General features: G+C 48.2%; 1 protein-coding gene across 1 annotated transcript in view; it reads right to left on the bottom strand.

Annotated features, from left to right (window-relative positions):
- LOC107133667 (E3 ubiquitin-protein ligase RNF213-like) overlaps positions 1-17,866 on the bottom strand; it is a 56,071-nt gene extending 38,205 nt beyond the window's left edge. Inside the window, 14 exon segments of the mRNA XM_048787147.1 lie at positions 1,482-4,521; positions 4,523-5,094; positions 5,748-5,903; positions 6,111-6,368; positions 6,989-7,303; positions 8,282-8,446; positions 8,556-8,696; positions 9,664-9,881; positions 10,862-11,027; positions 11,826-12,412; positions 15,239-15,388; positions 15,567-15,740; positions 17,305-17,485; positions 17,783-17,866. Of these exon segments, the coding sequence (XP_048643104.1) occupies positions 1,482-4,521; positions 4,523-5,094; positions 5,748-5,903; positions 6,111-6,368; positions 6,989-7,303; positions 8,282-8,446; positions 8,556-8,696; positions 9,664-9,881; positions 10,862-11,027; positions 11,826-12,412; positions 15,239-15,388; positions 15,567-15,740; positions 17,305-17,485; positions 17,783-17,866 (6,207 nt within the window).
- Positions 17,867-25,817: the final 7,951 nt, after the last annotated feature.

Below are 25,817 nucleotides of genomic sequence, written 5' to 3'. Positions count from 1 at the left end.
GGCCAGTGGGCACTCAGACAGAAAGAAGCCCAACCCAGAGCAGTTTTTATATACAAGGAGTGGCTGAGGCAAGCAGAACCTCCAGGGTCAACAGAAGGCCGAGAGAAGACTTGTCCTGACTAAAAGATGCTTTGATCTCCTCCTGAGATGTCAATGTCTCTCTTCTTGCTCTTTTCCCTACCTGGGAGCCTCCTGATCCTTTAGGGCTCAGCACAATGCCATTTCTTCTTGTAATCTTATTTCATGCTATCAGGAGTTAGCCACTGGCAATGCTCCCTCCCCTCAGTAGTTCTCCATTCTCTGCCATGGACCACACCCCATAGTGCAAACCCAGATATCACCAGGCACATAGGACCTCAGCTCTCCAGACCCCATGTTTTTTGTACCAGAGATTGAATGCAGGGGTGTCTAACCACTGAGCAATAACCCAACCCTTCCTTTTAGTTTTTATTTTGAGACAGGGACTTGCTAAGTTACTTAGGGCCTCCATAAATTGCTGAGGCTGGCTTTGAACTCTCAATCCTCTTGCCTCAGCCTCCCAAGCCACTGGGATTATAGGCATGTGCCACTCCACCTGGATCTAGTCCCCTTCTCTGGGCCTGTCCTTACTGACAAGCTTCCTATTCCTACATCTAACCACACAGCAGACATCCAAACCTATTCAAAACAGATGTCACCACTGGCTCCCAAACCCATCGATCCTTCCTGGGGTCTCCATGATGATAGCACAAAGATACAGTGAGCTCAGGAAGGCTGTCCTCCACCTCCTGCCACCCTCCATGGAATTGATGATTAGCCCACCCACGCTGCCAGCTAACCATTTGCAGTTTGCACCATGCCAGAACTTCCTGACAGATCTATCCTCTCAATGTCACTCTTTTACTCCACTGTCTTTCCATCAGCCAGTCATTGGGGCCTGTCTACGTACACTTTCATTCATAGCTCCTCTCTGTGCAGTCAAGACCAAGCTCAAGGCTATCCACAAGGCCCTCCACATGTCTCTCCCCCTATCCCATCCCCACAACCCAGCACTCACAGCTTGAATTTCAAGCTCTGTCAGCAGTCCCTTCCTGAATCCTGCACAGATGCAAATTCAGACTCAACAGCTATGCCCCAAGGATCCCTCTGCCTCTGACACATACCCAGCCAGCCCTCACAGTGGGCCGGTGTCTTTAAGGAGAACCAACCTCGTTCATTACTCTTAAGCTGTCCAAGAATGAGAAGCAGGCCAATCACTTATAACCCGGGTGGGCCCAGCACTCTGGGAAGTGAACAGTGTGCCCAGTGCTGCTGTCAGAGGAGAGCTCTGCTCACACACAGGTGAGAGAGACCAAAATGGACTTATCCTTGTTTTGCCTAACATGGAGGGGACATACCGGTTTTCCTTCTGAACAGTGCCTTAAATGGAGTTGAGACCTTCTGGCACCAGAGAGCAAGGGCTCGTGGGTGAAAGAAAAAGGAAAGGCTATGGGGGCAGTCACCTCTGTGAAGATGGCGTGGCGCTCCAGGTCCGCATTGTGAAGTTGGTCCTGGAGGAAATCTGCAAAGGAGTGGTGCTGCTGCTTGTTCCAGTATTCCTGGGACAGGGTCTGTGCAGCAAATGAGCCTAGTGTGGAGGTGCTCAGCCGCACCACAGCATCTGGTGTGGCACAGTCCAGCAGGATCAGCTTGGCCTCCTCAGATACTCTGTGATACAGCTCCTGTGTCAGGTCCCCGGGGCCCTGCCTCTCCACAGCCTGTAGCACCACAGAGGCACAGGCGTCAGAGTGGTAGCCGATGAAGACATCAGCAGGGCTGTACTTGTGCCCAGCCAGGAACTGATGGGCCTTCACGTCAGCAGACTGCTCTGCCCACTGCATGAGCTCCTGCACAATGCTCTTCTGCCACCCCTGCAGCACCGAGCTGAGGTCCAGGTAGTGCTTCTCCAGCCGGTTAATGAGGGGCGCGGGGAACTGCTCATACACCACATTTTTCTCCTCAATGACAATCAGACGGAAGTCAGGGTGGACCCGACACTTGACGCGATGGGTGCCGAGCCCGAGGTCCACGTACTTCTGGCCCCCGAGGTAGATGTAGTACTGGTTGAGCGCATCATACAGGCTCTCATAGAGGTGCTGCAGGTTCAGCAGCACCACCATCTTGCCAGTCTCCATGCAGATCTTCACCCGGTTGATGTTTCTGCAGATCTGGGTGTACTCCTGGTCCCAGGGAAAACTGGAACCAAAGATGATCTCGGGCTGCTGGTCCTCACTGAAGAATAACTGCTGCAGGATCTGCAGGGCCACATAGTTTTGGGTCAGTATGAGCAAGTAGCGGGACTCAGCTTCTTCCAGTTCCCCTACTGCTGGGAGTATGTTCTGCATACTCCCACAAATGTTCTGCTTGATGAGCTCCAGGGTGCTGACCTCTTCCACACACCCGGCCTCAGGTAAACTGGCCATGAAGATGTCCAAAGCAGGGATGTCATCTTTGCCACTGAAGTTCCGAAGGACTGCATGTGCAATATCCTGTGGAGAAGGCTTCTTGTTAGATGCTCTGGCGGTGGCGAAGACCATCTTGATGAGGCTATAGTAGTCACGAAGCCCAAAGAATTCCTTGTTCTGCCTGCTGCACACTGTTTCATAGGCCTTGGCAAAAGGAGCGAAGTACCCTTGGACCCTGTCCTGCACCAGGCTGTCTGAAGAGCAGATCCCTCTGGCACTCTCTATGAGCTCCTTCTCACTGGGGCTGCCACGGGACACAAAGATGCCCCGGTTCATCTTGGCAGGGTCGAGGGCCCAGTTGGAAATACCTATGAAGCCGACTTTCTGGTGGGGGGCAGGATCACCTTCAATGCACCCGTCTTCCAGCAGTGGGTGCAGAGCCTTCAGGGGCATTTTTGGGGAATCTTCTGCCAAGCCGACCTCATCCAACACCACCACAGACACGTACTGCTGCAGGTCTTTCCCCTGCTGGAAGAGAGCGCACTGCTTGAAAGTGTTTATGATGCCCTGTGGGGTGCAGTGGGGGCTACACTGGAACGACACCAGATGGACTTGCTTCAGGCTGCGGAAGAGAGCGGAGTGCGCAGCCTGGCCCTGCATGGCATCTGCAACTATGGTCTTGGAAAGAGATTTGGAGGTGCCAGGCTTTCCCACAAGGAACAGGGGTATCTTCAGCTCAATGCAGATGATCATCATGAAGACGTTTTCCTTCAGAGCCAAGTTCTTGGCTATGGTTTTCCTCAGAGGCACCCCACTCAGGAAAAGATCCTGTGCCTGCGTGATCTCGTCCAGGATGACCCCGCTGTTGTCATATGGTTCTGGAAAATACCTGCAAATGGCTCTGCGGTAGGACTCCTTCTTCTTTAGGGAGGCATGGTAACAGACCCCCACAGCCATCACCAGGGACCAGAGGACAGGGTCACTCCTGAAGTTATTTTTGCTGACACTTGTCTCACAGAGAAAGGTGTTCAGCTTCACCAAGAGCATCTCTCTGCAGCCATGAAACCATGTGAACACCTTCACACAGCGCTCCACGTCCCGGAGGCTGACGAAACTGCACTCACTTTTTGTGTTCCTCATGAACCTCTGAGAGGCAGAGAGCACTTCCGTGATCACACGAGTCTCCTCCTCGCTGATCCTGACGTGGTCCACCAGTCTCTGCACAATCTGCTGGATGTAGAGCTTTGCAGCAGTGTCATTCAGTTGCCCAAAGTCCCACACCAGAGGAATCAGGCTCGGGGGCAGGGCGTGGACACGGTACACCAGCTGCCTGAGGGGAATGGAGCCCAGCCTGTCTGCTGTGTCCTCTGCACTGACCCTGTACCCCAAACCAGCTGACTCCAAACAGCAGATGGTCTCCTGGGAGTGCTTCCTGTAAGGGTTGCAGGCAGCTTTGATGTGCAAGCCTGAGTCCTTCTCCAGGGGCTGGCCATCCACGGTCTGGTCACACAAGACTTCCTTAATACAGCTTATGGCTTCTGTTGTGTTGGCTTCATCAAAGAACAAGATGGTGTCCAACTGGTGTTGGTCTTTATTATATAAGGCAGTTTTCTCAGCCTCCAAGACTTTGGAGTGGATCATGGCTGTGGTTGTTCCTCCATGAACCTTGACCAACTTCATGGTCTCAGCCTGGGTACCAGCACGCCGCAGATCACTAAGGAATTTAATGAGCCTGGTTTTCCCACAGCCTGTTTCTCCCATGATGATAACTGGGATCCCACAGCGGAATCGCATCTCAATGGCCAGAATCTTGAGCATGTTGTCTGTTGTAAGCTCATATGTTTCATGGGGATCAAGGGCCTGAGGAATTCCTAGTGACTGGCAGAGTCTCAAGAGTTTCTTATGTCTGGGCAGGTTATCAAAGTCAACATTAAAGGGCACCCTCTGAAGCAACAGCCCCTTGTATAGTTCTTCTGTCATGACATCTTTCTTGATTATCTTCCCATTGAGATGGTTGATGGCATCAATGCTGCCATTCTCATTGGGCCCGAGATGGAAGCCTATGAATGTCATGGTCTCGTGGTCACCACTGAAGAACATATGGGTGAGGCTCTGACTCCCACCTCCTCCGGAGAGTGAAGGGGGCGAGCTCTTCCTCATGAACCCCATCCATGGTGACCATGTGCTTCCTTGGGCTCTGGTCAGAGATATGAAGCGTTGGTGTGGCCAAGTCTCTTGCCATGAAGATCATGAAGGTGACCACAAAATTCTTGAAGCCTGGTAGTGTAAATCCAGTAAAGCCTGGATTACAGAACATACAGGCCTCACAGTCCTTGAGCTGACAGTTGAGGAACCGAGCAAAGTTCTGGAGCTCTGACCAGGAGGGGTTGATGACCCCACAATATATGAGGAGGTGCTGGATGCACTCCCCTGGGGTACCTTCAACAGAGCCTGCTTGGTATTGAAATGTGTCTAGGTTTTGTTTTTGATGGAATCTTTTTAAATATTGGTAAGGTCTTTGGAAAGTGGCACTGCGGAATTCTCTCTCGTCCATTCCAGGCTCTCTGAAGCTTCTCTCAGGGCTCAGCTCCATGGCTATCACTTCTTTGGGAGGTCTGCAGGTGACTCTGGGGAAGATGTCAAGAAAACTAAACTGGGGGGCATGTGGATTCTGCAAAGGAGAGACATAAATATAAGTTAGAACTTGATTTCCTGAAAGATGCCCATATATATGAACCCTCCATGCGATCTACTCAGGATCGGCCTTTATGAAAACAATCACTTAAATACACAGTGATTGTTTGCATTCTGCAGCCTCTCATTCACAGAGGCTGGCATCTGCACCTTAGAGTATTAAAGAAGCTCAACTACAGTAGCTGTATTATTAACCAGGAATCCATTTCCAACCCAGCCTCCTGTGGCGTGATCTCTCCTCCAAGCACGAACACATGTGCGACCATAGAACTCCCACCAGCTAATAGCTTTCTATGTGCAAAGTTGCCCTGCTATCTTCACTGGCAGTAAAAGAGACAATGGCCATCAACAGAGGAATCTCCTGAACACTCAGAACGGGTGAGACTCAACCCAGACACAGCATGGATCTGACAGATCCAGACAAATGCAAGACGCTGCCAATCAATAAATACGAGAGCATTCTCATTCCAGACATCATTAAGATCTAAGTCTAAGCATGCATTTCGCCTTACACATACTCGCTGCTCCCTGAACATGAAAGTGGGGAACAATTAAGATGTGTCAACTCAGGCCATAGGCCACAGAAGCAAAGGTGTGCTGTGATCACCTGCAAATGCCCTGTGTGCTTACCAGCTTTGAAGACCTCTTTGGCAGTACTGAATTTCCTACTGGGATTTCAATGATATATAAATGGCATGGGTTCCGAAGCCACATTTTCCCACTTATACCCATTAGGTATTGTAAAATGAGGAGTTTGAAAAGAAAAACCCAAGTTCCAGTCTGTACCTAAAGACAGAGAAGCATGGGTTGAAAATACACAAATGCCAACCATTTCTTCCAACTCCCAGGACCCTCCTGTCTTGTTCCTGAAGAGAAGGGTACTGACCACAGGTAGGTGTAAAAAGAAGGGACTCTTCATACAGGGAGAAGCAAGTAGGGCCCTTGGAATTACACCTTCTGATGTGGCCATTCAGCTGCCATATAGGCACTTACCGAAGCAGTCACATCAAAGTGGAATATCATAGGCGTTTTCCGAAACTGAGCATCCCAGAAAGATAGGAGGGAGTCCAGGATGCGGCCCTCATCCACCTGAGTGTCAGTCAACCGAACAATCTTTAAAGGCACCTTTTCACTATTTAACTTCTTTTTCAGTTTTTCATGCAATCTCTTCACATAGAGAGACTTCCCTGTAATGTTAAAATAAGGAAATGAGACCCCAAGCCCATGGACCAAGAGGAACAGAATCCAAAGAGATTAGAAGTTACTTCTTAGGCAAGAGCAGTGGCATACGCTTGTAATCCCAGGAGCTTGGGAGGCTGAGGCAGGAAGATTGCAAATTCAAGGCCAGCCTCAGCAACTTAGTGAGGCCCTAAACAACTTAGTGAGACCATGTCTCAAAATAAAAAATAAAAAAGGCTGAGGATATGGCTCAGTGATAGGGCACCCCTGAGGTAAATCCCCATTTTAAAAAAAAATCAAAAAAACAGTTACTTCTCTATGTAAAAATCAAAACTGATGCAATGGAACATCAGATTAGAGCACAACTACACCATGAAGCCAGAGTCCCTAGCTGTCACCCACTCAGCATCCTGGCATTCTCCATGATGACATCAGTGGAAGTATAATAAAGTAAAAGCAGAGGTATGTCCCGAGCAGGGAGGGGAGGGCAGGTTTTGTCCTGACAGGGCAAAGTGATGCTCATGGGATGAAATCAACAGAATGGAAGTCACCACCTCTTATTAAGGACACATGACAGTGACTGAAGGGAGGGTGCAAAGCACTCTTCTCCTGGAGCCAGAGCAGCTATGCCCCCTCTGATCACACCAATGTGACCCAGAAGAGGTCAAGAGTTTACGCAAGAAAAAGGTGACCTGAAGAGAAGTCCATCCAAGGAGGAGCTCGGCCGTGTAGAAGTTGAGGTAGAAGTGCTCCCTGCGCTTTCTGCTCACCAGCTCCTTCCAGTCTTCCAGGAAGTGCTCCATCTGCCTGCAGAGGGCTTCCAGGAGCCGGGTCACATCCCCACTCTCTGTCAACTGGCTTACCAACTCCAAGTGGAAGTCCATGCAGATGGAGACGCCATTCCTGGGGCAGCAGTAGACCTCGGCAGTCCAGGTCCGGAACAGCATGTTTCCCGCAGAGTACAGGTTCAGGAAGGCTTGCATGAGCCGCTGCACATAGCAGAATAACTGGGGAAACAAGGGCATAAGGCAGAGGTCACAGTGAGCTACTGCAGGGGGACATGCTAATCTAGACACACATGGGTTCTAAGTCAAGGGTTTTGGGTTCACTCCTCCTTCAGGGTCACTGGGAAACATGAAAAGCCTAGGAAGAGGGCAGCTACCTTCAGGAAGAGATCAGGTGGCAGATAAGAATGTTGACTGTGGGCTGGGCTGGTCTCAGTGGTAGAGCACTTGCCTAGTATGTGCCAGAACCTGGCTCTATGGCTGCACTGGATGAAAACTTGTCTACTGTGAAGTGCAAATAAACTGTAAGGAAAGAACCTATAACAGGAGAGAGAGAGGGGGGGGGAGAGAGAGAGAGGGAGGGAGAAGGGGGGAGAGAAAGAGAGAGAAACTATTACAAAAACCAACAACCTATATCTACAATTATTTTAGGGTTTTTTTGGGTTTTTTTTGGGGGGGTGCTACCAGGGATTGAACCCAGGGTGTTATACCATTGAGTTATGTCCCTAGCCCTTTTTCATTTTGAGACAGGATCTCACTAAGTTGCTGACACTGGCCTCTAACTTACACTCTTCCTGACTCCGTCCTGAGTCACTGGTATTACAGGGATGTGCCACCACACCTGGCTCAGTTACTTTAGTTTTGATGAAGAGTGCCCATTAGAATCTTGAGGTGTTCGACTTTGCCAATTTACAGAGTAAATGAAGCCTTTCATACTTCTTCTCAGAACTATCTACTTGGTCACCTCCTGCTAAATGCAGCTGATTAACCACCAGTGGTGACAGATCTTAAGGATGCCTCCAGGGCCTCCAGGGCCTGTCCCACCTCAGATGTGGCTCCAGGCAAGGTGCACCCTGCAGACCCACAAGCTCCACTCTCTGGAGCCACTCTGTCCACCAGAAGCCAACCCCTGCCCCTTCCCCTTTGCAGGAAGCAGGGCAGTGAGCATGCCCAGCCTGAGGCAACAGGGCACCTGCTCACCTGAGAAAACCTCTCCACTTCCATATTCTTGTGGTCTTTCTTGCCAGACATCAGCATCAGCTTGTTTAAAAGATCCTTCAGCTCTTCTAAAGTGTAGGAGCGCTCTGGCTCCAGGCCACTGTGACCCCCAGGGAGGATCAGGCGCAGGATGGCATCTGGGGAGATCTGGGAGGCACAACATGATTAGAAGCCATTTTCTGGTGGCTAAAACGCTGACTCTGCAGCAGGCCAGTGCATGCCACCAACACTGCACCTGGAATCTGAGAGGGCTCACCTTCTGGTCGCTTGTGGATGCCCTGATCTCATAGATGCCTCTGCTGTTGATTGCTGTGGCCAGGGACAGGGACGAGAGCTCAATGGACCCATGACTTTTCTTCACTGTCTTCAGCCACTCCAAGTTCCTAGCGGAATCTCGCTGTTGGAACGAAAGCAGAGAACATGGGCCAGGGTTCGAATGACTATCTTCCTGGATGTCCTCCTCCTGCCTCTGCCCTTGCTGGGCAAACTCCAGCCACCCTCCTCCAGGGCTCCAGGCATAACTTCTTGCCTGAGGCTGCCTCAGGTACCCCTGCCTGTTCCCTCAGGACCTTGCCTGTTCCTCAGGACCCTGGCCACTCATTGTGGCTGCACTGGTGCCAGGTTTCTAGCTGACACTTGGAATGCACTTGGCCTGCACTTATGGTTGATTAGTAAGATAGCCACAGGCCATGCTCTCTGGTGGCAGGCCACCATCCTCCTGGGTTCCCAGAACAAAGGCCCTCTGAGGAGAGATGGTTGACTGAACAGGAGCCCTAAGTTCTTAATGTCCTGTCATGGTCTCTGAGCATGACCAGAAGAACAGGAAAAATCGCAACAGAAAATGGGCTTCTAGCAGAAAAACTGCAAACTGCTCTCTCTGTCCATCCCCCCACCCTCCAACCACATACAGGACCGTCCCAAGGCTGGTGCAGGCCTCTGGACATCTCTTCTCATTGGGTGAGTTATGAGTGTAAGTTTACTCAGACGCTGGTACAGGTAATTTACTTAAATGTTTTTTTTTCTGATAAAAAAATTAATCAACATCAATTGTGAAAAATACCAAAAAGTAACTAAATAAAAGGGCAGTTACTAAATTCAGAGAAAACTGCTGCACACCCTTTCACACGCTTCCTACTGTGCTCTTTCCACACTTGTCCTGTAGGGTGGCGACTGCTCTTGACATGCAGCTCTGTAGTTCTCTTCCAACCCAAGACAAAGAAAGCATTTCCATAGTGAAGAAAATCTGGTTTTAAACATCAGTTTAAATGGCTGCCTACACGCCTCCATGCCCACGTGCCCTCAAAGCACAGCTGCTTCCCAAGGCTGCAGGACCTCCACACCTTGGAATCAGGAACAAAACTCACCAGCTTACTGGGCAGATGGGGGTCATTTTGCAGAGCCTTCCAGAGTTCTCTTAAAATTTCCATGAACTTTCTGAAGCCTGCCTTCTTGTCCAGCTGATACAGCAGGGACGCATAGCCCTGCACAGCATCATGGAAGCAGGCCACCCGGTCCACGTCAATGTCGCTTTCTCCAGCTGAGATGGAGGCCAGGTCCACAAATACCTTGAGCTCGGTGATGCCTGGGGCAGAGAGGGAGTCAGCACAGGACCACTCCATGATGCTGCACAACTCTCACCTGGGGCAAGATCCTTCGTGAGGCCATCGATAGACACTAAGTAAACACCTAGCGTGTGTGGCACTTCCTGCCTTCCGTTAGGACACCAGGACACCTTTTCTTTTGCAGCATATGATGACACCACTGACCAGCAGCTAATGTTTACCAAACAATGTCCCAGGCACTGTTCTAGGCTTGTGTGTACCTTATTTCCTTTAATCTACAAACATTATCACCTAAACAAAAACACATTCCATTGGTAAATAATTTGAATCAAATGTATGATATGTCAAGATCATTGTAATGTTTTGAGCAACTAATAAAAATAATAATATTGGGCAGTGAATTATTTTAAAAACTGAGATAATTCCCCTAGGGTTAATTACTAATCAAAGAATGTAAGTCAAAGCAGACTCAGGAGTACAAGGTGGAAGCAGCAAAGCTCTGGATGAGAGCTGGAGCCAGTGACGCCTCAGTGGCCAGCAGGAGGTGGCCTTCTAGGCCTCTGTGGTGTGTGAGTGCTGTCCCCGCTCCACCTCCTTGAACTTTCTTTCTCACCTCTCCTCCCCTGCCTCTATCTAGTCCACACAACCACACAGGCTGCCCAGCCCTAAGCTGGAAGAGAAGTATACAGGTTACACAAGCTTACAGCAGCAACACCCCTCTGTGGGCAAGAGCACGCCTAGGCCTCTGGCAGAATGAGCTTGGAGGAGAAAAAGGAGTCAGGATGCTTATGAAAATGATGCCAGTGTCCACAGATGGAAAGAGCAACAAAGGAAACAGTATTAACCAGAAGCCTGAAAAGCTGTCCTGATGCAAACTCCACTGTGGGCCTAGAAGCAGACACTGCCCCCCCAACCCAACACATGCACATGATTGAGGCAGGACATCCTTGAGGTCAGGAACCCCATTTGGCAAACACCTGAAGCTGAGCTCCCACCCTACCTCTCAGCTCGTCGTGTAGCCAGCTGACCAGTTCCTTCTGCAGGGCCAGCTCCTCCAGACACTGGCGGCGGGGCTCACTGATGTCCTGCAACAGCTTCTTGGCCTGGATGAGCTGTGGGCTAATCTGGTTCAGTCTCTCATGGTGGGTGGCCTTGAAATCATCAATCTGCAAGATGAAGCTCTGCTGTGGGCTGTTCCAGCAACCACCCACACCTGCCCTCCAGTATGCCTGGACAAGCAGCTGCTATAGCAGAGCCTGACACATTCTTGCACCAAGGATAGCATGACCTTCACAGCCCTCCTTGCTAAGCTGCAGTTGCTACTGTCCCCAGTACCCAGGTCCTGTGAGGAAGCTTTCATAGACTTAGAAACCTGCTACTCACAGCAGCCCAGCCAGGTCCATGTTGTTAGCTTCTCTCGGGGAGTTACTCATAGACTTACCGAAGGGTTCACGTCTAGGTATAGACAATTCCACACTATGTATTAAATTTTAAGCATTAACATACCTGCCTCTACTGAAAATCCACACACCTTAGAAATGTGAGACTAAGAAACAGGAAGAGATTCAGGCCTGAGCAATGTACCATTGGAGCAATTGCACAACAGGAGCAATGTACCATTTGGCATTCCCACTGCAACTAGGAGAGGTACCTAGACAGATGACAAAATATTTCCCTTTGTGCTTTCATAACCTAAAGAGATGAGATTCCTCTGGAAAGGGGTAGGTTTTTCTACCCTGAATTTTTGGTTCTCATATAGACCCGAGAAAACTCACTAGCTAAGGAACAGTCACACTGTCTCAAGCAAAGGTAAAAACCCAGGGCTTGGAATGTTCCAGACTGAGTGCAGCCCAGATGAGAGTCCTTGGAGGGGGCTGCCTCACTGATCTTCCCAGAATCCCTGGGGCTTCCAAGGAGTCTGAGGTAGGCCCCCACCTCCCAGGAGTCCCCAGCAAATAACTTACCAAGTTTATTAAAGTGTAAATAACACTGAAGTCACCAGTCAATCCAAAATCCTTTTTGAACTGCAAGATGACCTTGGCAGAGCTGATTGCCTGGTGCAGGCTATGGTACTCCTTGATCTGTTCAACACGCTCTGAGATCCAACCCCTCTGGGCCTGGGAGTCTACTTCACACATGATCTGGAGGTCTAAAGTCAGGTCATTGTATTTATCTACAAAGTCCTTGAAGAAGACATTAATTTCTCCAAAGGTGATCTCTCCTGACTTCAGATCCTGATACAGTTTCATGAACCTCTGGTAACAAGGCGAGTACAAGTACTCATAGGCCTCTAAAAGCGCAAGGGTTCGTCTTTCAGATTCTCCTTGGGGATGGCTTAATGACTCTGAAGCTTCTTCCCAGAAGATCTGGAAGATGTGGCTGTCCATCAGCAAGTCTATCCTTGCAGCCATTCTTTGGACCTCACGGTCCAGGTTGTAGTGCGTCATCAGCTTGCAGGCTGAGGACAGCGGCTGTCTCACCCTCATGGCTTCATTCAGTCTTTTGCAGTTCAAGTCTTCTGAGTGTCTTGCTTCAATCTCTCCAAAATCCACTTTGGAAACCACAAGGAAACATGGAAGTTAAACTGCTAGACACGGTAGCATCTTATTTTACTTTTCTAGTATTTCTAATAACTTCTTTGAGAAAACACAAATTAATATTATTTATGGGATTTTTTTTTCTTAAGAAGAATTCATCCCTCCTCCCCTCCACCCTGCCACGGGATTGTTTATCAGTTTTCATGATAAAGAACAGACTGGAAGCTCTTGTGTGGAGAGACCAGTTGGAAACACAAATCCATCTCCCTCCCAAATCCCATTCCAGTGACAGATTAGAAAATGCTTTTAAAACATCATAACCAGCAGGAACAAGGACAGTAGAAAAGAAGCCCAATAACAACACAACCTGAGAAGTAGAAAGATGGCCACACCAGTGGCAAATAACACTTGGGGCCTGAGAACAGAGACCCTAAGGACACAGCAGAGGTAAGCTCAGCCAGGCCCAGCACAAGTTTCTGGCACTCAAGGACACTAGATGTTAAGGTCACCCTAGACTGGAGGAGGCAGAGAGGGAACTGGAATTGGGTTCAAAGTCTGTTTAAGAAGCAGTTGGTGAGAGTCCACCTCCACCATGGAGGCAGATGGGGGCTGCCCGCCCCGTCAAGGGGCAGGAAGGACCAACTGCAGGACTCTCTGGCCTGAAGGCGACTTCTAGACACACACCTGTCTTGGGCAGCTACAGAGGACAGGGAGTATTCAATCTAAGGACAAAGAGGATGACACAGTCACCAGGGCATGAAAACTGGAATAAAAGTGGGGCTCACTCTCCTCCTCTCCCTCTTGGCTCCAGAAATCTGGCAGCAGGCAGGGGGTGCAAATAAGACCAGCTCACAAGAGAAGCCCTCAAGGACTAGGTCAATTTAAGGGCAGCCACAGAGCCCCATAGGTCACAGTCCAGAAGCCCTTAGCCTGTCCATCCACCTGTGGGGACTGTCTTCATACAGACAAACGAAAATCTCCAATCAGAACAGAAAAAGTTTTAATGTGGGAAATATATCCAAAAAAACAATAGGGATTGTGTAGCTCAGTGGTAGAATGCTTGCCTAGCATGTGTTCAATCCTCAGTGCCATTAAAAAAAAAAAAAAAAAAAAAAAAGCCTAGCATCCATCCACAACATGCAAAAAAGGAAAGAAAGAAAGAAAGCCAACAGATAAAAGCAACTTGGATGAAACGGGAAAAAAAGGGAAAACATGCTGCAACCACGAACCACAAGAACATAGTATATAAATGAATATTTCAAGAGAAAAGGGAGGGGCTGGGATTGTGGCTCAGTGGTAGAGCATGCACCTAGCACATGTGAGGCACTGGGTTCTATCCTCAGCACCACATAAAGATAAATAAATAAAGGTATTATGTCCATCTACAACTAAAAAAAATATCTTTAAAAAAAAAAAGTTTTGGGCGCGATGGTACACACCTGTAATCCCAGTGGCTGGCAAGGCTGAGGTAGAAGGATCACGAGTTCAAAGCCAGCCTCAGCAAAAGAAAAATAATAAGCAACTCAGTGAGACCATGTCTCTAAATTAAATACAAAAATAGGGCTGGGGATGTAGCTCAGTGTTCTAGTGCCCCTGAGTTCAACTCCAGTGCCAAAAAAGAAAAGAAAAAAGGAAGTGCCTTCAAATTAACTATATATAAGAGCTGAAATGAAGAATTCAATGCCCAGGTTACAGGAGGAGATTGAAGAGAAGGCTCAGGAAGTGAAGCCCAAGCAGGAGAGATGTCATGGGAGTCAGGCAACCATGCCAGGAGGCCCAGCAGCTGCTGATGTGCACCCTGCAACAGGGAAAGCATAATTAACCAATTCAGGAGAACGCCCTAGAGCTCTGAGACTAGATCTCTGGCTGAGACCTGCCAGTGCCCCATCCTAGAGATGGAAAAGAGACCCAAGGCCAGGCACAGATTAATGTCAACTTCAGAACACTAGGGCCCGACAGTTCTCAAGAGCATCCAGAGAAGGACAACAAGCTCCATACAGAGGATCAGTAGTGAGAATGCATCTGACATCCCAATGCAGCACTCAGGCAGCACTCTGAAGGAAATTCTGCCCCTGGCCCAATGATCAACCTACAGCAGGGGCATAGTTCTGTATCTGGCCTCCTGTGTCCCTGTCCCAGCAAGCAGTAGATGCCACCCTCTGTCAAACAGGAGTCAAGCACAGGCCAGAGATGCAGGACCTGCCCTACCAGCCCAGAGGCCAAGGCAACCCTGGGAGACAGAGGAGATTGAGGGCCACCTCCCTGCTAGGGAAAATAAGCCCTCTGTCCTGAGAGACTCTTCAGAGACATCCACTCAGATAGCTGGTTCAGTTTGGGGCTGAATTTGAAACAAACACAATGAAAAAGGGGAAAAGAAAGTACCAAGGCAAGAAATGCAATTCCACCAGCTACAGAAAGTTTGTTCCAGAACCGTGGAGTGGCCGTGGTCCACCACATGGCTCGCCTGTGAATCCTGTGTTCACACCACGGCGAAGGCCTGACCCTGAAGAAGGTACCAGTAACTCAGGACACCACTGCGAGTGACAGAGCAGCAAGCAGCCTCATGTTCAGGGCACAGACTGGAGAAAGATCTACACCTCCCCTCCTTGGGAAGCCAGCATAGGACACTGACACTGGGAAATCAGGGACATCGATGGGTGTGGAGGTACACAAACAAGAATGTACAAGGGGAAGGTGTTTCCCCAGGCAAATACATTGAAAACTGGGTCAAGAATGTTTTTTAAAAGCTTCTCCCTGAAAAATAAGGCCCCACTATTTGTGGCCTGCTTCATCCCTGTGACAGCTCTCAAGGGTGTCCAGTGTGACTGCAGGAGCAGTACCTTGGACAAGGTGCTTCACCTTCCCACATAGCCTCAGGAGGCTGTCCACCTGTCTCTTCTCTCTCTTCAGAAACACGACTTCATCCATCCTCCAGTTCAGTGTCTCTTCCATGTCACAATTTTTCTCTTGGAATGAAGAACTTTCTGTCTCTGGAAAACAATGACAAAGTCAGCCAAAGGAAACAAACTTCACGGCATCCCTTTCTCTCCCTGGGAGTGCCCCACAGTCACCACCAGCAGGACAAGAAGGCCTCCACTTGGTGGCATAGAGGAGGACAGCCAGCACACATGTGAACACAGTCTTCTTACCAGCCTGGCCTCAGCTCACCTAACTGCCACAGGTCCAGAAACTGACTTTTGTGCTTCAGGATCAGCTCCAAACATCTGACCAATATGGACCCATCCAGGATGTCACCAGCAACCTTCATGAAGACAGAGCTGGCGGCAGCCATCAACCTCTTGGCGTCCTCTGTGATGTTGGCTAACAGCTTCTCCTCTGTTCCTAATCAGGTAAGGAGAGCAGTGAGTCCCTGCCCCTCTCACCTCTTTGCAGCTAGAACCTCACACCAGCCCCACGCCCACAGGGTGCCTGCAGCAGTCAGTGGTGTTTCCAGATGTGCTGACGTCCCTCTCAGCTATGCCTGTACCTGTGAGGTTAAAGTTTTACCCTAGTGCATCTCCTGACTGGAAGGAGGAGACCCTTCCAATGGACAGAATCAGCCAGGAGAACCACAGTGCTCAGGATTGAAGGCCTGAGCCCACGTTACAGTGAACATAGTTCTTGGACTACACAAGATATTTTTGAAATTCACCTGTCCTGAGAAACCCTGCAGTAGTACAAAAATAAACTGCAACAGGACAAGCTCACATCAGAGGCCACTCCATGGGTGCAGGGAAGCATCTGCACAGCACCCAGGAAAAAGGCAGATCCATGCTGCAGCTTCATGCTCTGCCTATCCTGTCTCCGGAATCAAAACCTGGAACATGAGCTTTTGGAGCAACTAGAGGGCAACATTTTAAAACATGACTATTTTAACTGCCAGAGTATTTATCTCACAATAATATGAGGCTCGTATAGTATTATAAGAAGACCAAGTTTATCTTTACCATTAAAAACAAAGATAGCCGGGGGCTGGGGTGCATCTTGGTGGTAGTGTGCTAGGCTAGCAAGCACGAGACCCTGGTTCATCCCCAGCATCACACACACACACACACACACACACACACAGTGTAGCTGAGATGATCTTCAGTGGGAGAACTGACCAACCCAAGAACATCCAGACAAGGGGGCTTTGCTCAGTGATAAAAGGAACAGAGCCATGAACCAGGAAAAGACAAGGAGGAGCCTTAACTGTGTGCTGCCAAGTATGCAGCGTGTAATACAGTGTACTCTTCCCCAGCAGGCTGCTATGGCCCGTGCACACAGCAGCCACCTTCAGGACCACACACCACTCCTGCCTACGTCCTGGTGTAGAACAGAGCAGCTGGTTTGGCTGAGACAATCATTGGCCCTGGGTTTTTATTGCCACACCCAGTGCTTTCCCACTACAGGATCTGAATCTAGCAATTTACACATAAACCTGCACCATCATTTCCAGGGTAATGCATGACACTTGGGAAGATGACGGCTGAAGAGTCACTTCATGTTTTGTTAGTTATCAATATTGGTCTCAAAATGTGAGCTTCACAGGGAGGCAAGCTGGGCTTGGACTTGATTTCTAATCATTTGTTATCTTGGAGACAGTAAGTCTTCAACACCCTGGGTAAGCAACGTGTCCTGGGCACTTTTCTATTCTCTCATCTGGAAATCAAGGGGCTTGGGGACTTTCAGAGGGGCTGCTTCAAGTGTGTCCCCCCAGAAGCACATGTCCAGCAGGCATTCAGCAGACTCTGGCTCTGCTGTTAGATGTTCTTAATTACACGAGATGCCTAGCACCTGCCTGGGCACCTCTGTCCATCCTGCCTTTACCAAATCTCAGCACATGCAGGCTGAGGATCAGGTCAAGTACCTTGCCCTGTTCTGCTGCCTGAGGAAGGACAGCAACCCCAACCAGCCGTATACGCACTGTACAACTTGAAGAGCTGCTTCACATCTGGCCCCGTGAGCAGGTGTTCAAGAATCTCATCCAGGCCTTCCATGGCCACTCTGTTGTTCCTGGGCCAGGACTTGGTGATCACAGCAGACATGAGGCTGCCAAATTTCTGTAAATCATGACAAGAGACTCCCTCCAGGACACTAGTCTGAGACTAAAAGAAAATGAATTGAAAAGAGAGGACTTTAGAAGATTTTACTGATTTGTTTTTTAATGACACAAGTTAGCACCCAAGAACATTTCAGAAATCTACTGAAGCTAGTTTTATAGTGCCTCAAAAAATAATAATAATAATACAGAAGAGAGGTTGGGCTACCCCCTAGTAAGTGGGGNGTGTGAGTCTGTAGATGATTACTGCATACATAGTTGTGCCCAAAGGGGCATATAATGGGCCATGTACAGGAGGGATACACCCACATGACCCTTAGCAGTCAACTCACAGTTCCCACACCCACACATATAATCCTCCACATTCCATGCGGGCCACTGCTCTTGAGTATGAGAAGGCAGGGGCAGAGAAAGGTGACATGGCCATGTTACAAGGGCTGAACTGAGAGGGGATTGTGGGGCCCATCTCCATTCCCACCTTTACCAGGCAAAGCAGGGTCCGTAAGGTAGGGGGTCTTCTAGTCCCCCTCAAAAGATCTAGGCATATCTGTGATCTCAGCTTCTCAGGAGGCTGAGACAGGATGATTCCAAGTTTGAGGCCACTCTCAGCAGCTTAATGAGATCCTGCCTCAAAATAAAAAAAACCTAACAGGGCTGAGGGTATAGCTCTGAGGTAGAAAGCCATGGGTTCAATCCCCAGGACCACACACACACACACACACACACACACACAAAGATATGGGGGGGGTGTTAGACTCTCCCACCTCTAAACTCAGGGCCAGCACACTAAGCCCCTCCCCAACTTGCCTGTACCCATTGTGGTGTATGAAGCCATCAAGTTCCATGGTGCCTGTGAACACCTGTCCCCAAAGCTGCCAAAGTTCAAGGGCAGGGGGAGAAGGGAGAGACAGGTTGAGCCAGATTGTGGGGTATGGTTTTTGTGGGGTTGCCTCATACTGGAAAGTTTCAAGAGTTTTCTATTGTTTCTGTAATGACCAAATGATAAATACATAATACAATGAGAGAATCTGGAGTAAGGGTGGTCCTCAATGTCACTTTGATCTCCCTACATGTCCTCTCCCTAGGAGTGGAAGAGCACATTTTGACCCTTTCCCTACACCCCACTACATCACAGACAGAAGACACTACCTCAGATGAGAAAGAACAAGTGTTAAAAGCAATAGACATCTCAGTGGGAAGACACCCTTCACACACAGAGGATGTCTTCATGACAAAACAGTTTTTCCTCCACATGAAATGAGCTGTTCCTTGGGGGAAAGATTTTCCAACAGGAAAGAAGAGAGAAGCATGATATTCACCAGAACATCATCAAACTTCTCTGTAGACAATGGTGCCTGTGACAGTGGACATGGTGGCCCAAGACTCCTGGTGCTCTAGGCCTTTGCTGGCAAGGGCTGGTGAGTGGTGCAGACACCCCGATTGTTTTCATTGTCTCTTATCCATCTCTTCTTGAGAGGAAGGCTGTGGCCTCCTTGGTGCCAGCTTGGTGAACACCAGCCAAATTACACATCACTTCACTTTGCTATTGGGGGACAGTCCCTTGTGGTAACAGGAGTTATCTATCAAGCAGGGTCTGGAGTACCTCTTTGTGCAGGCTATTCTTTGAGGTAGAAAGCTTATGCTGAAACCCCATTTTCTCCTCTAGGATCTATGCAACAATGGTTATCAGTATCTGGGCATCAGCTGCCCCCCTGTCTATAAAGTTTGTGCTTGCTACTGACATGAGGATTGCAAAATGGCTGATGGAGATTTACCTTTTTTCAAGAAATGTGCCTTCCCTTTACATTTATTGGAGAATATGTGCTTCAGAAATTTTTGTATCCTGTTCTTGAAGTGTCTCTCTGAAGGGGCTTGTTCCTTCTCTGGAGGGAGACTCAGAGGACTTGTCCACACTGAGTGCCCTCTATTTCCCCGACCTGAGCAAGGAGCACATACACCAGCATGGGAGGGCTTCCCTTCAAGACCTTTCTTCCTGCATGCGTGACCTGGGCCACACACAGCCCTCTCTCTCATCAGTGGGACCAACCATGTTCCTCTTGTTCTTCCCTGGATCCTGCAAGTTTGGGATCTTGAGCTTCTACAAGTCCTGGCTGCTTTTCTTGATGGTTAAGAGATCACACATCCCCTGGGATGTTGACACACTGCTGCTGGATATCTTCAGGAAGGTGAACAGAGTTTTCCAGGAAGTCAGATGTCAGGGGTATGGTCCCAAAGGAACACATCAGTGGCACAGTCTTCAAGGATGATGCCAGTGGTCAGACCTTGAGGCTGGCTCAGCTCTGTTCTCTTGCAGGAATCTTCTGGCTCTTAGGAAATAGAACTTCAAGAGGAGTGGGTAACTTTACTGATCCCAGAACTCCTCAGATACAAACGAACAATTTGGGAGTTGGACATCTTTCTGGTTCTCATGGTGACTACCTCTTCAGAGGGCCTATCCTCAGCCTTCTCTATCTACCTGATGCATTTGACCTTTGAAGTTTAGGACTCGCCATTGATCTAGTATTGATATGCTGTGGCATGGGTCTTTTGAGTCCACACCTTACTGTCCTGTGGCTCATGCCTGCCCTATTCTGGGCTTGGGCTTGGTTCCAGGCTCTCTTCCCAGATCCCAGGACAGTATTTCTGTACCAGGCTCGGACCACAAGAATCTAAGTAGGGGCACTGAGAGGGCAGGCTACCCCTCAGTTAGAGGGCCTCTGAGGGCCCACAGTTGTCACCAAATGGAGTCCTGCTCAGGGAATCAAGTGAGGGGGCAAGGGAGAGGATTCTGCAGGGTGGGACCTTTCTGAGTGTGTTTTCCTAGTACCCTGGCATTGTGCACAAAGGAGTCAGCTCTGGAATCATAAGAGGCTAATGAGAGAAGGGCAGACTATGGAAGGGCTGAGGTTTGAGACTTTCTCAACTTGGAGAAATTTATGTGCTTGAGGACTTTGAGGGGTAGGCCCCACCTGTGCCTCACAGGGAGACTTTTATTGTGTGCTTCCAGCACCTGCTGAGTGCCAGCATCCAGGAAGGATAGCTCCTGGGAAAGATTCCCTCAGGTTTCCCAAACTTTCAATGATTGCCCATCCCCAGGTCCCAAATGTGTGAATTTTCAGGCAAGGCAGAGATATAATATGTGGCAAGCCTGGAATGATAACCACCCACAGGAATCATGCCTTCTTTGATTTGCTCCAGCCTCCTTCTCGAATATACTTGCAAGCTATCTGTATGCTTCGTATCTGGGTCTTTTTGTGAATAATTTTGAGTTACTTCTGTAGGATTTCATCAAGTCCCTTCCTAACTTTTTAGATCATCCTTAGACTATGTTCCAGATAATTGCCTGAGTACTTCCCCATCTGTACCATTTCTGGGTTCCCTGCCATTCTGGCTGGTATCATCTGGAATCATGAAGCTCCAGAAAGATCCATAATTGTCCTTTGGCATATCTGTGCTTGGCAACTTTACCCTGGGCTCTGTTGTGTCTGAAGATAGCTGGATCTTGTGGAATACTCCATGCCAGAGCTGAGTAAACCTCTCCTCAAAGGTGTTACTTGAGGGTCTGGAGATATAGCTTAGTTGGTAGAGTACCTGCCCCTCATGTACAAGGTTCTGGGTTCAATCCTCAGCACCACACACATCCAAAACAAAAAAAAAAAAAAGAAAAAATGGTGTTACTCCAGTTTCTTCTGGTATTCATTGCTTATAAAATAACTTGGGAATCTGGCTGTGGCCTTGTGTTTCCAGGAGGAAATGTGCTGTGAGTTATCTAAATAATTCCTGAGATGTTTTGCTCACATAAGGTAAAGCCCTCATACTTTTTAGTTGCTTCTTTCAAAGGTGATGTTCTAAGTGTTAAATAGCAATTAGAACAGGACATTGCATCCCCATTTTGGGTTGTAGGGCAGGAAATGCAACAGGTACTATTCAGAGGTGAGTGGCTGACAGGATTTGGAGAGACAATGTTAGATGACCCTGGTTCTGAATCTGAGCTAAGTGGTGGGGACTCAGACAAGGATAAGTTTGGAGCAAAGTAAAATCATTAGGCAATGAGCAGGACACTACCACCCCACAACTCTTCTCAAACACAAAAGGCAAAAGGCAAGCCAGAGCAACCTTCTGTTTCTCAGCAGTTTTTTTTTTTTTTTTTTTACGCAAGATCTTATTTTAATGTTTAAGGTTTGACAAATACGGTGGAGCAAGGGCCGGGAGAAAAGTGTCATGCAGATACTTTAGTATAAATTTGTATTGGTATGGAATTAGAGAGTTCATTGAATAACATGGAGGAAAGCCTAGCAGAGGTCCTTATCATAGGCACCAGAGCCTTGCTGTTTAGAAGGCCCCACAAAAGCTGGCTGCATTTCTACTGTGAGTGTTCTCCCAAGACCTTGGAATACGCAAGCTGCTAAGGAACAGACAGCTGCTGTGGCTTGCCTTTTGTGTTTGAGAAGGATTGTGAGGTGGTAGTGTCCTGCTCATTGCCCAGTGACTTTACTGTGCTCCTCAGAGAATGAAGGAGGTCATCTAATTCCTTTTTTGTTCTCAAGTTACAAATTTTTAGTTATGCTTTCTTTCTTACCAGTATCTCCTGCAATTTCTGTACATAAGAGATAATGAAAGAGATACCTTTGGCCTCTACTTGTAAGAGTGGGTTGTTTGCACAGAATGAGTCATCTGGTGGGTGGCAAACATGGTGTTTCTGGAATTCCCTGTGTGAAGAGTTGGAGAGGCATGAGATTCTGGCAGCCATTTGCCACCAGGAGAGGGATGACATGGATCACATGGAGAGAACATGGACTGAGATTGCTGGGACAGGAGAAAGCAATGGCACAGAAGATGGCAATGGAATAGAAGAAGGTAATAAGACAAGAGATTTTGATGGGTGAGGAGCAGGCTATGGAACAGGAGAAGGCAATGGAACAAGAAATGGCAATAGGAAAGTGTTATAGTTTGGATGTGAGGTGTCCCCCCAAAAGCTCATGTGTAATACAATACAAGAAGGTTCAGAGGAGAAATTATTGGGTTGTCAGATTCTTAACCCAATCAATGAGTTAATCTCCTGATTGAGATTGATTGAGTGGTAACTAAAATGGTAAGGTATGGTTGGAGAAAGTGGTTCATTGGGGGCATAGCTATAGGGTATATATTTTGTATTCTGAGAGTGACTACCTCTCTACTTCAGGATCACCATATGAGATGCTTCCCTCTGCCACATGATTCAGTCATTATTTTCTGCCCCACCTCGAGCCCCAAGGAATGGAGCCAGCCTCCTATGAACTTAGCCCTCTAAAACTGTTATCTGTCAAATAAACTTTTTCTTTTTACAATAGTTCTGGTTGAGTCCTTTAGTGTGAAAAAAGATAATTAAAACAGAAAGCCTCATGTTTGATAAAAATATTTTAAAAGCTTCTAGTTAAGTCTTCAATTAGTTCAGCATTTTTTTAATTAGTTCTTGACTGATTATCTCAGTCTCATTAACCTATCCATAATTCCATGGAAATGACTTTCCTTCATATTTGAAAGGACAGCAAGGAAATAAACAGGAATTGGTATAGTATTTGTTTCTGATATTAAATAAAATAGACACTGTCCACAACATATGAAGTTCATGATTATTATACATGTTAAACTGTGCTCATAGTTTGGGTTGCTAAAATCCAAAAAATTACCTGCAACATGAACTTCCCATCTTGTGATAGCTGTGCTCAGTTCCAGTAGAGCAAGTTTGCCGACTTTTAAAGCAGCTGTCCTGGTCATGAATCATAGCTTATCTCCATTGCCTAAACCTTCCTTTGAAATGATGCCTTTGCCGGGAAGGCCATCACCTGCTGCAGCTGTGACTCTGAAGTGCTTTCCTTGAAATACTCCTTTAGATAGAAGGGAACAGAAAAAAAGCTTAATGGAGCACACGACGTTACTGCTGGTAGTTACTTAATTTCAGTTTATTCTATAGGTCTATTTGATGCACCAAGATGCATACTCCAGGGAAAAATCCTCTAGCAGAGGCCTCTCACCTAGGGCCTGATGCTCTCCGTGGTGGTTCTGGGTCAGTTGAACACTCATGCCTCATGGTCACACACTCAGGTCCTCACTGTACATGGCCCAGCAGTCAAGGGCAGAGTCTGGGGAAGATGCTGAGTAAATAATAGGAAAAACAATAGCTGCACGGGCATTCTGTAGAGTCATTGAGGGTGAATCTCTGAAGGAACTGGATTTCTCAAACTGTAAAAATGGATTGGAAATAAAATCAAATGACAATAAGGAATAGGATAAAGTTAATTTGCAGAAGATGCAGAGGTATATCAAAAACCCTGAAGAGCCAGGAACTCTCTATAGGGAACTAAAAATAAACTCAAGGAAACCATGCACAACCTTCCCCACAGAAGGAGTCTGCCAGGCCTCCATGGTGTCCTTGTCTTCATGACCAGGAGCCCTGCAGAGCCACCCTTCCACATCTGGATCTGGGTCCTCAGTTCACAATCCCTCTGGGGCCAACTTTTGACTGTAGGGCTCCAGTGGAGAGAACAGTGCAGTTAGAACATACTGAGCCCCCAGTAGTTTGTGTGCTGTGAAAGAGCTGAGCTCGGAGCCAGAGGACTTGGGGCACAGATAAATCCAGGTCATCACCATTCCTTTGTCCCATGAGCTGAGCAGTTCAAGGCAGAAGGGGTGGCCTAGGGCATTTCCTGTCAGGACTTGACTTTGGGGATGCATTAAAGGCCTGTGCCAGGGGCTGATTACCCCACTTTACCCTGACCTCTGAAGCCTCAATACAGTGACTCCCAGCTATGCCCACTGCCTGCAGGTTCTCTGCACTTGGACTCAGCCACCCTGATCATCCTGCAGAGGGATGACTAAGACCTCATGGGACTAGCTGGGATCTTCATGGGCTCACTGGGCACAGAAAGCAAGAATGGTCACCACAGCCTCCGAGGACCTAGAGGATGGAGACAGAGAATGGCAGATAGATCTGTCAGCAAAGCTGGGCTCTTCCAGGACACTAGGACCAGGCCCCACTGATCTTGATGACAAACTGGATGCACAATTCCTTCAGCTCCCCAGGCCTCTCTGCCCACACTCTACAGCTACTCAATGGAGTAATACAGTATCCCACAAATTCAGCAGCCTCTGCACAATGGCCTCACAAAATCTCCTGCCTCCAGAAACCAGCACCAGGCCAGGCTGATAGGTTTCTGGGTTCAGGGAAATGACTTATTAGAGTGGCTCTACCTGGTTTCAAAGGTCAAATTCAGGTCATCTCTAGCCCCAAGTTCCCACTTCCCATGGAATCCATTCATGCACTCATCAGTCTCTTGTGGTCACATTCCAAGTGCCTGTTTCTGACACACACATTTCCATGATCCTGTATTTGGGGGACAGGGGTGTAACAATGAATAAATACATAAATACTGTAGATAGCAGTGGGCCAGGCAAGGGCATGGACTAGGAAGAACAGACCTGGCCTTCCTGGGGACCATGGGAGATCTGTGGGATGGGCACTCAGGAATAAGCCCATTGAGAAGGGAAGGAGTGCTGTAGCATTGGGGGAGGGGTGGGCATTCCAGGCACAGGGAAATCAAGGAGGGTTTCAGAAAGAAACAACATCCAGAATGGTTCAGGGAAAACCCTAGCATGAGTGCAGTGCCATGGGGGAGGGGCATGATGAGAGAAGCCACAGAGGCCCCCAGGGGCCCCACCCTGCAGGACTTTGAGGTACTAGGTGAGAACCATGGGAGGATTTGGGCTTTCTATGTAGGGATATTTGGGTTCTGAACAGGAAAGAAAGGAAGGAGGAGGGAAGGGAAGGATGCTGCCTATTGATGAGGAGGATATTGCAGAGGATCCAGGGGGGTCTCTCTCTCCCAGTTGTATTTCTGACATTCTAATCTGTTTCCAGGTATGGGAGATTGAGCCATGCCCTCTGTCTCCTCAGAAGACTATGATGTGCTCCAGGGCTGCACCTGTGGGGCACTGTTCTGAACGATGAGGGCAGAGGGTGAAGTCTCAGTGCAGAGAGGGTCTGACAGTTCCCTTGCTGAAGCCAGTGGTTATGGCCCTTGTTGTAGTTGCAGCTGGATGGCTGTGAGGCTATGCCTATTTTTGTGTTTTCTGCCCTGCACTATATAATTCATAGCAGCAGAAAATTTTTCTCTTTTAATTCACAACTCATTTCACTTTAACTACAGTGCCTAGTGTGTAGCACTTCCTCAATGTGTGGGGTGTGTGTATGTGTATGTGTGTGTGTGTGTGTGTGTGTGTGAAAGAGAGAGAGAGGGACAGAGAGAGAGAGACTGCACACTTTCTGTTAGTGGAAGCTTCTCTTTTTCTTTCCTACTTTCTCACTTTCCTTTTGTAACTCCATAAAGTCTTCTCCATCT

This window comes from Marmota marmota, unplaced genomic scaffold (assembly GCF_001458135.2).
Source record: "Marmota marmota marmota unplaced genomic scaffold, marMar, whole genome shotgun sequence".
NCBI classification, from domain to species: domain Eukaryota; kingdom Metazoa; phylum Chordata; class Mammalia; order Rodentia; family Sciuridae; genus Marmota; species Marmota marmota.
This window is presented reverse-complemented; position numbering and strand designations above follow the sequence as displayed.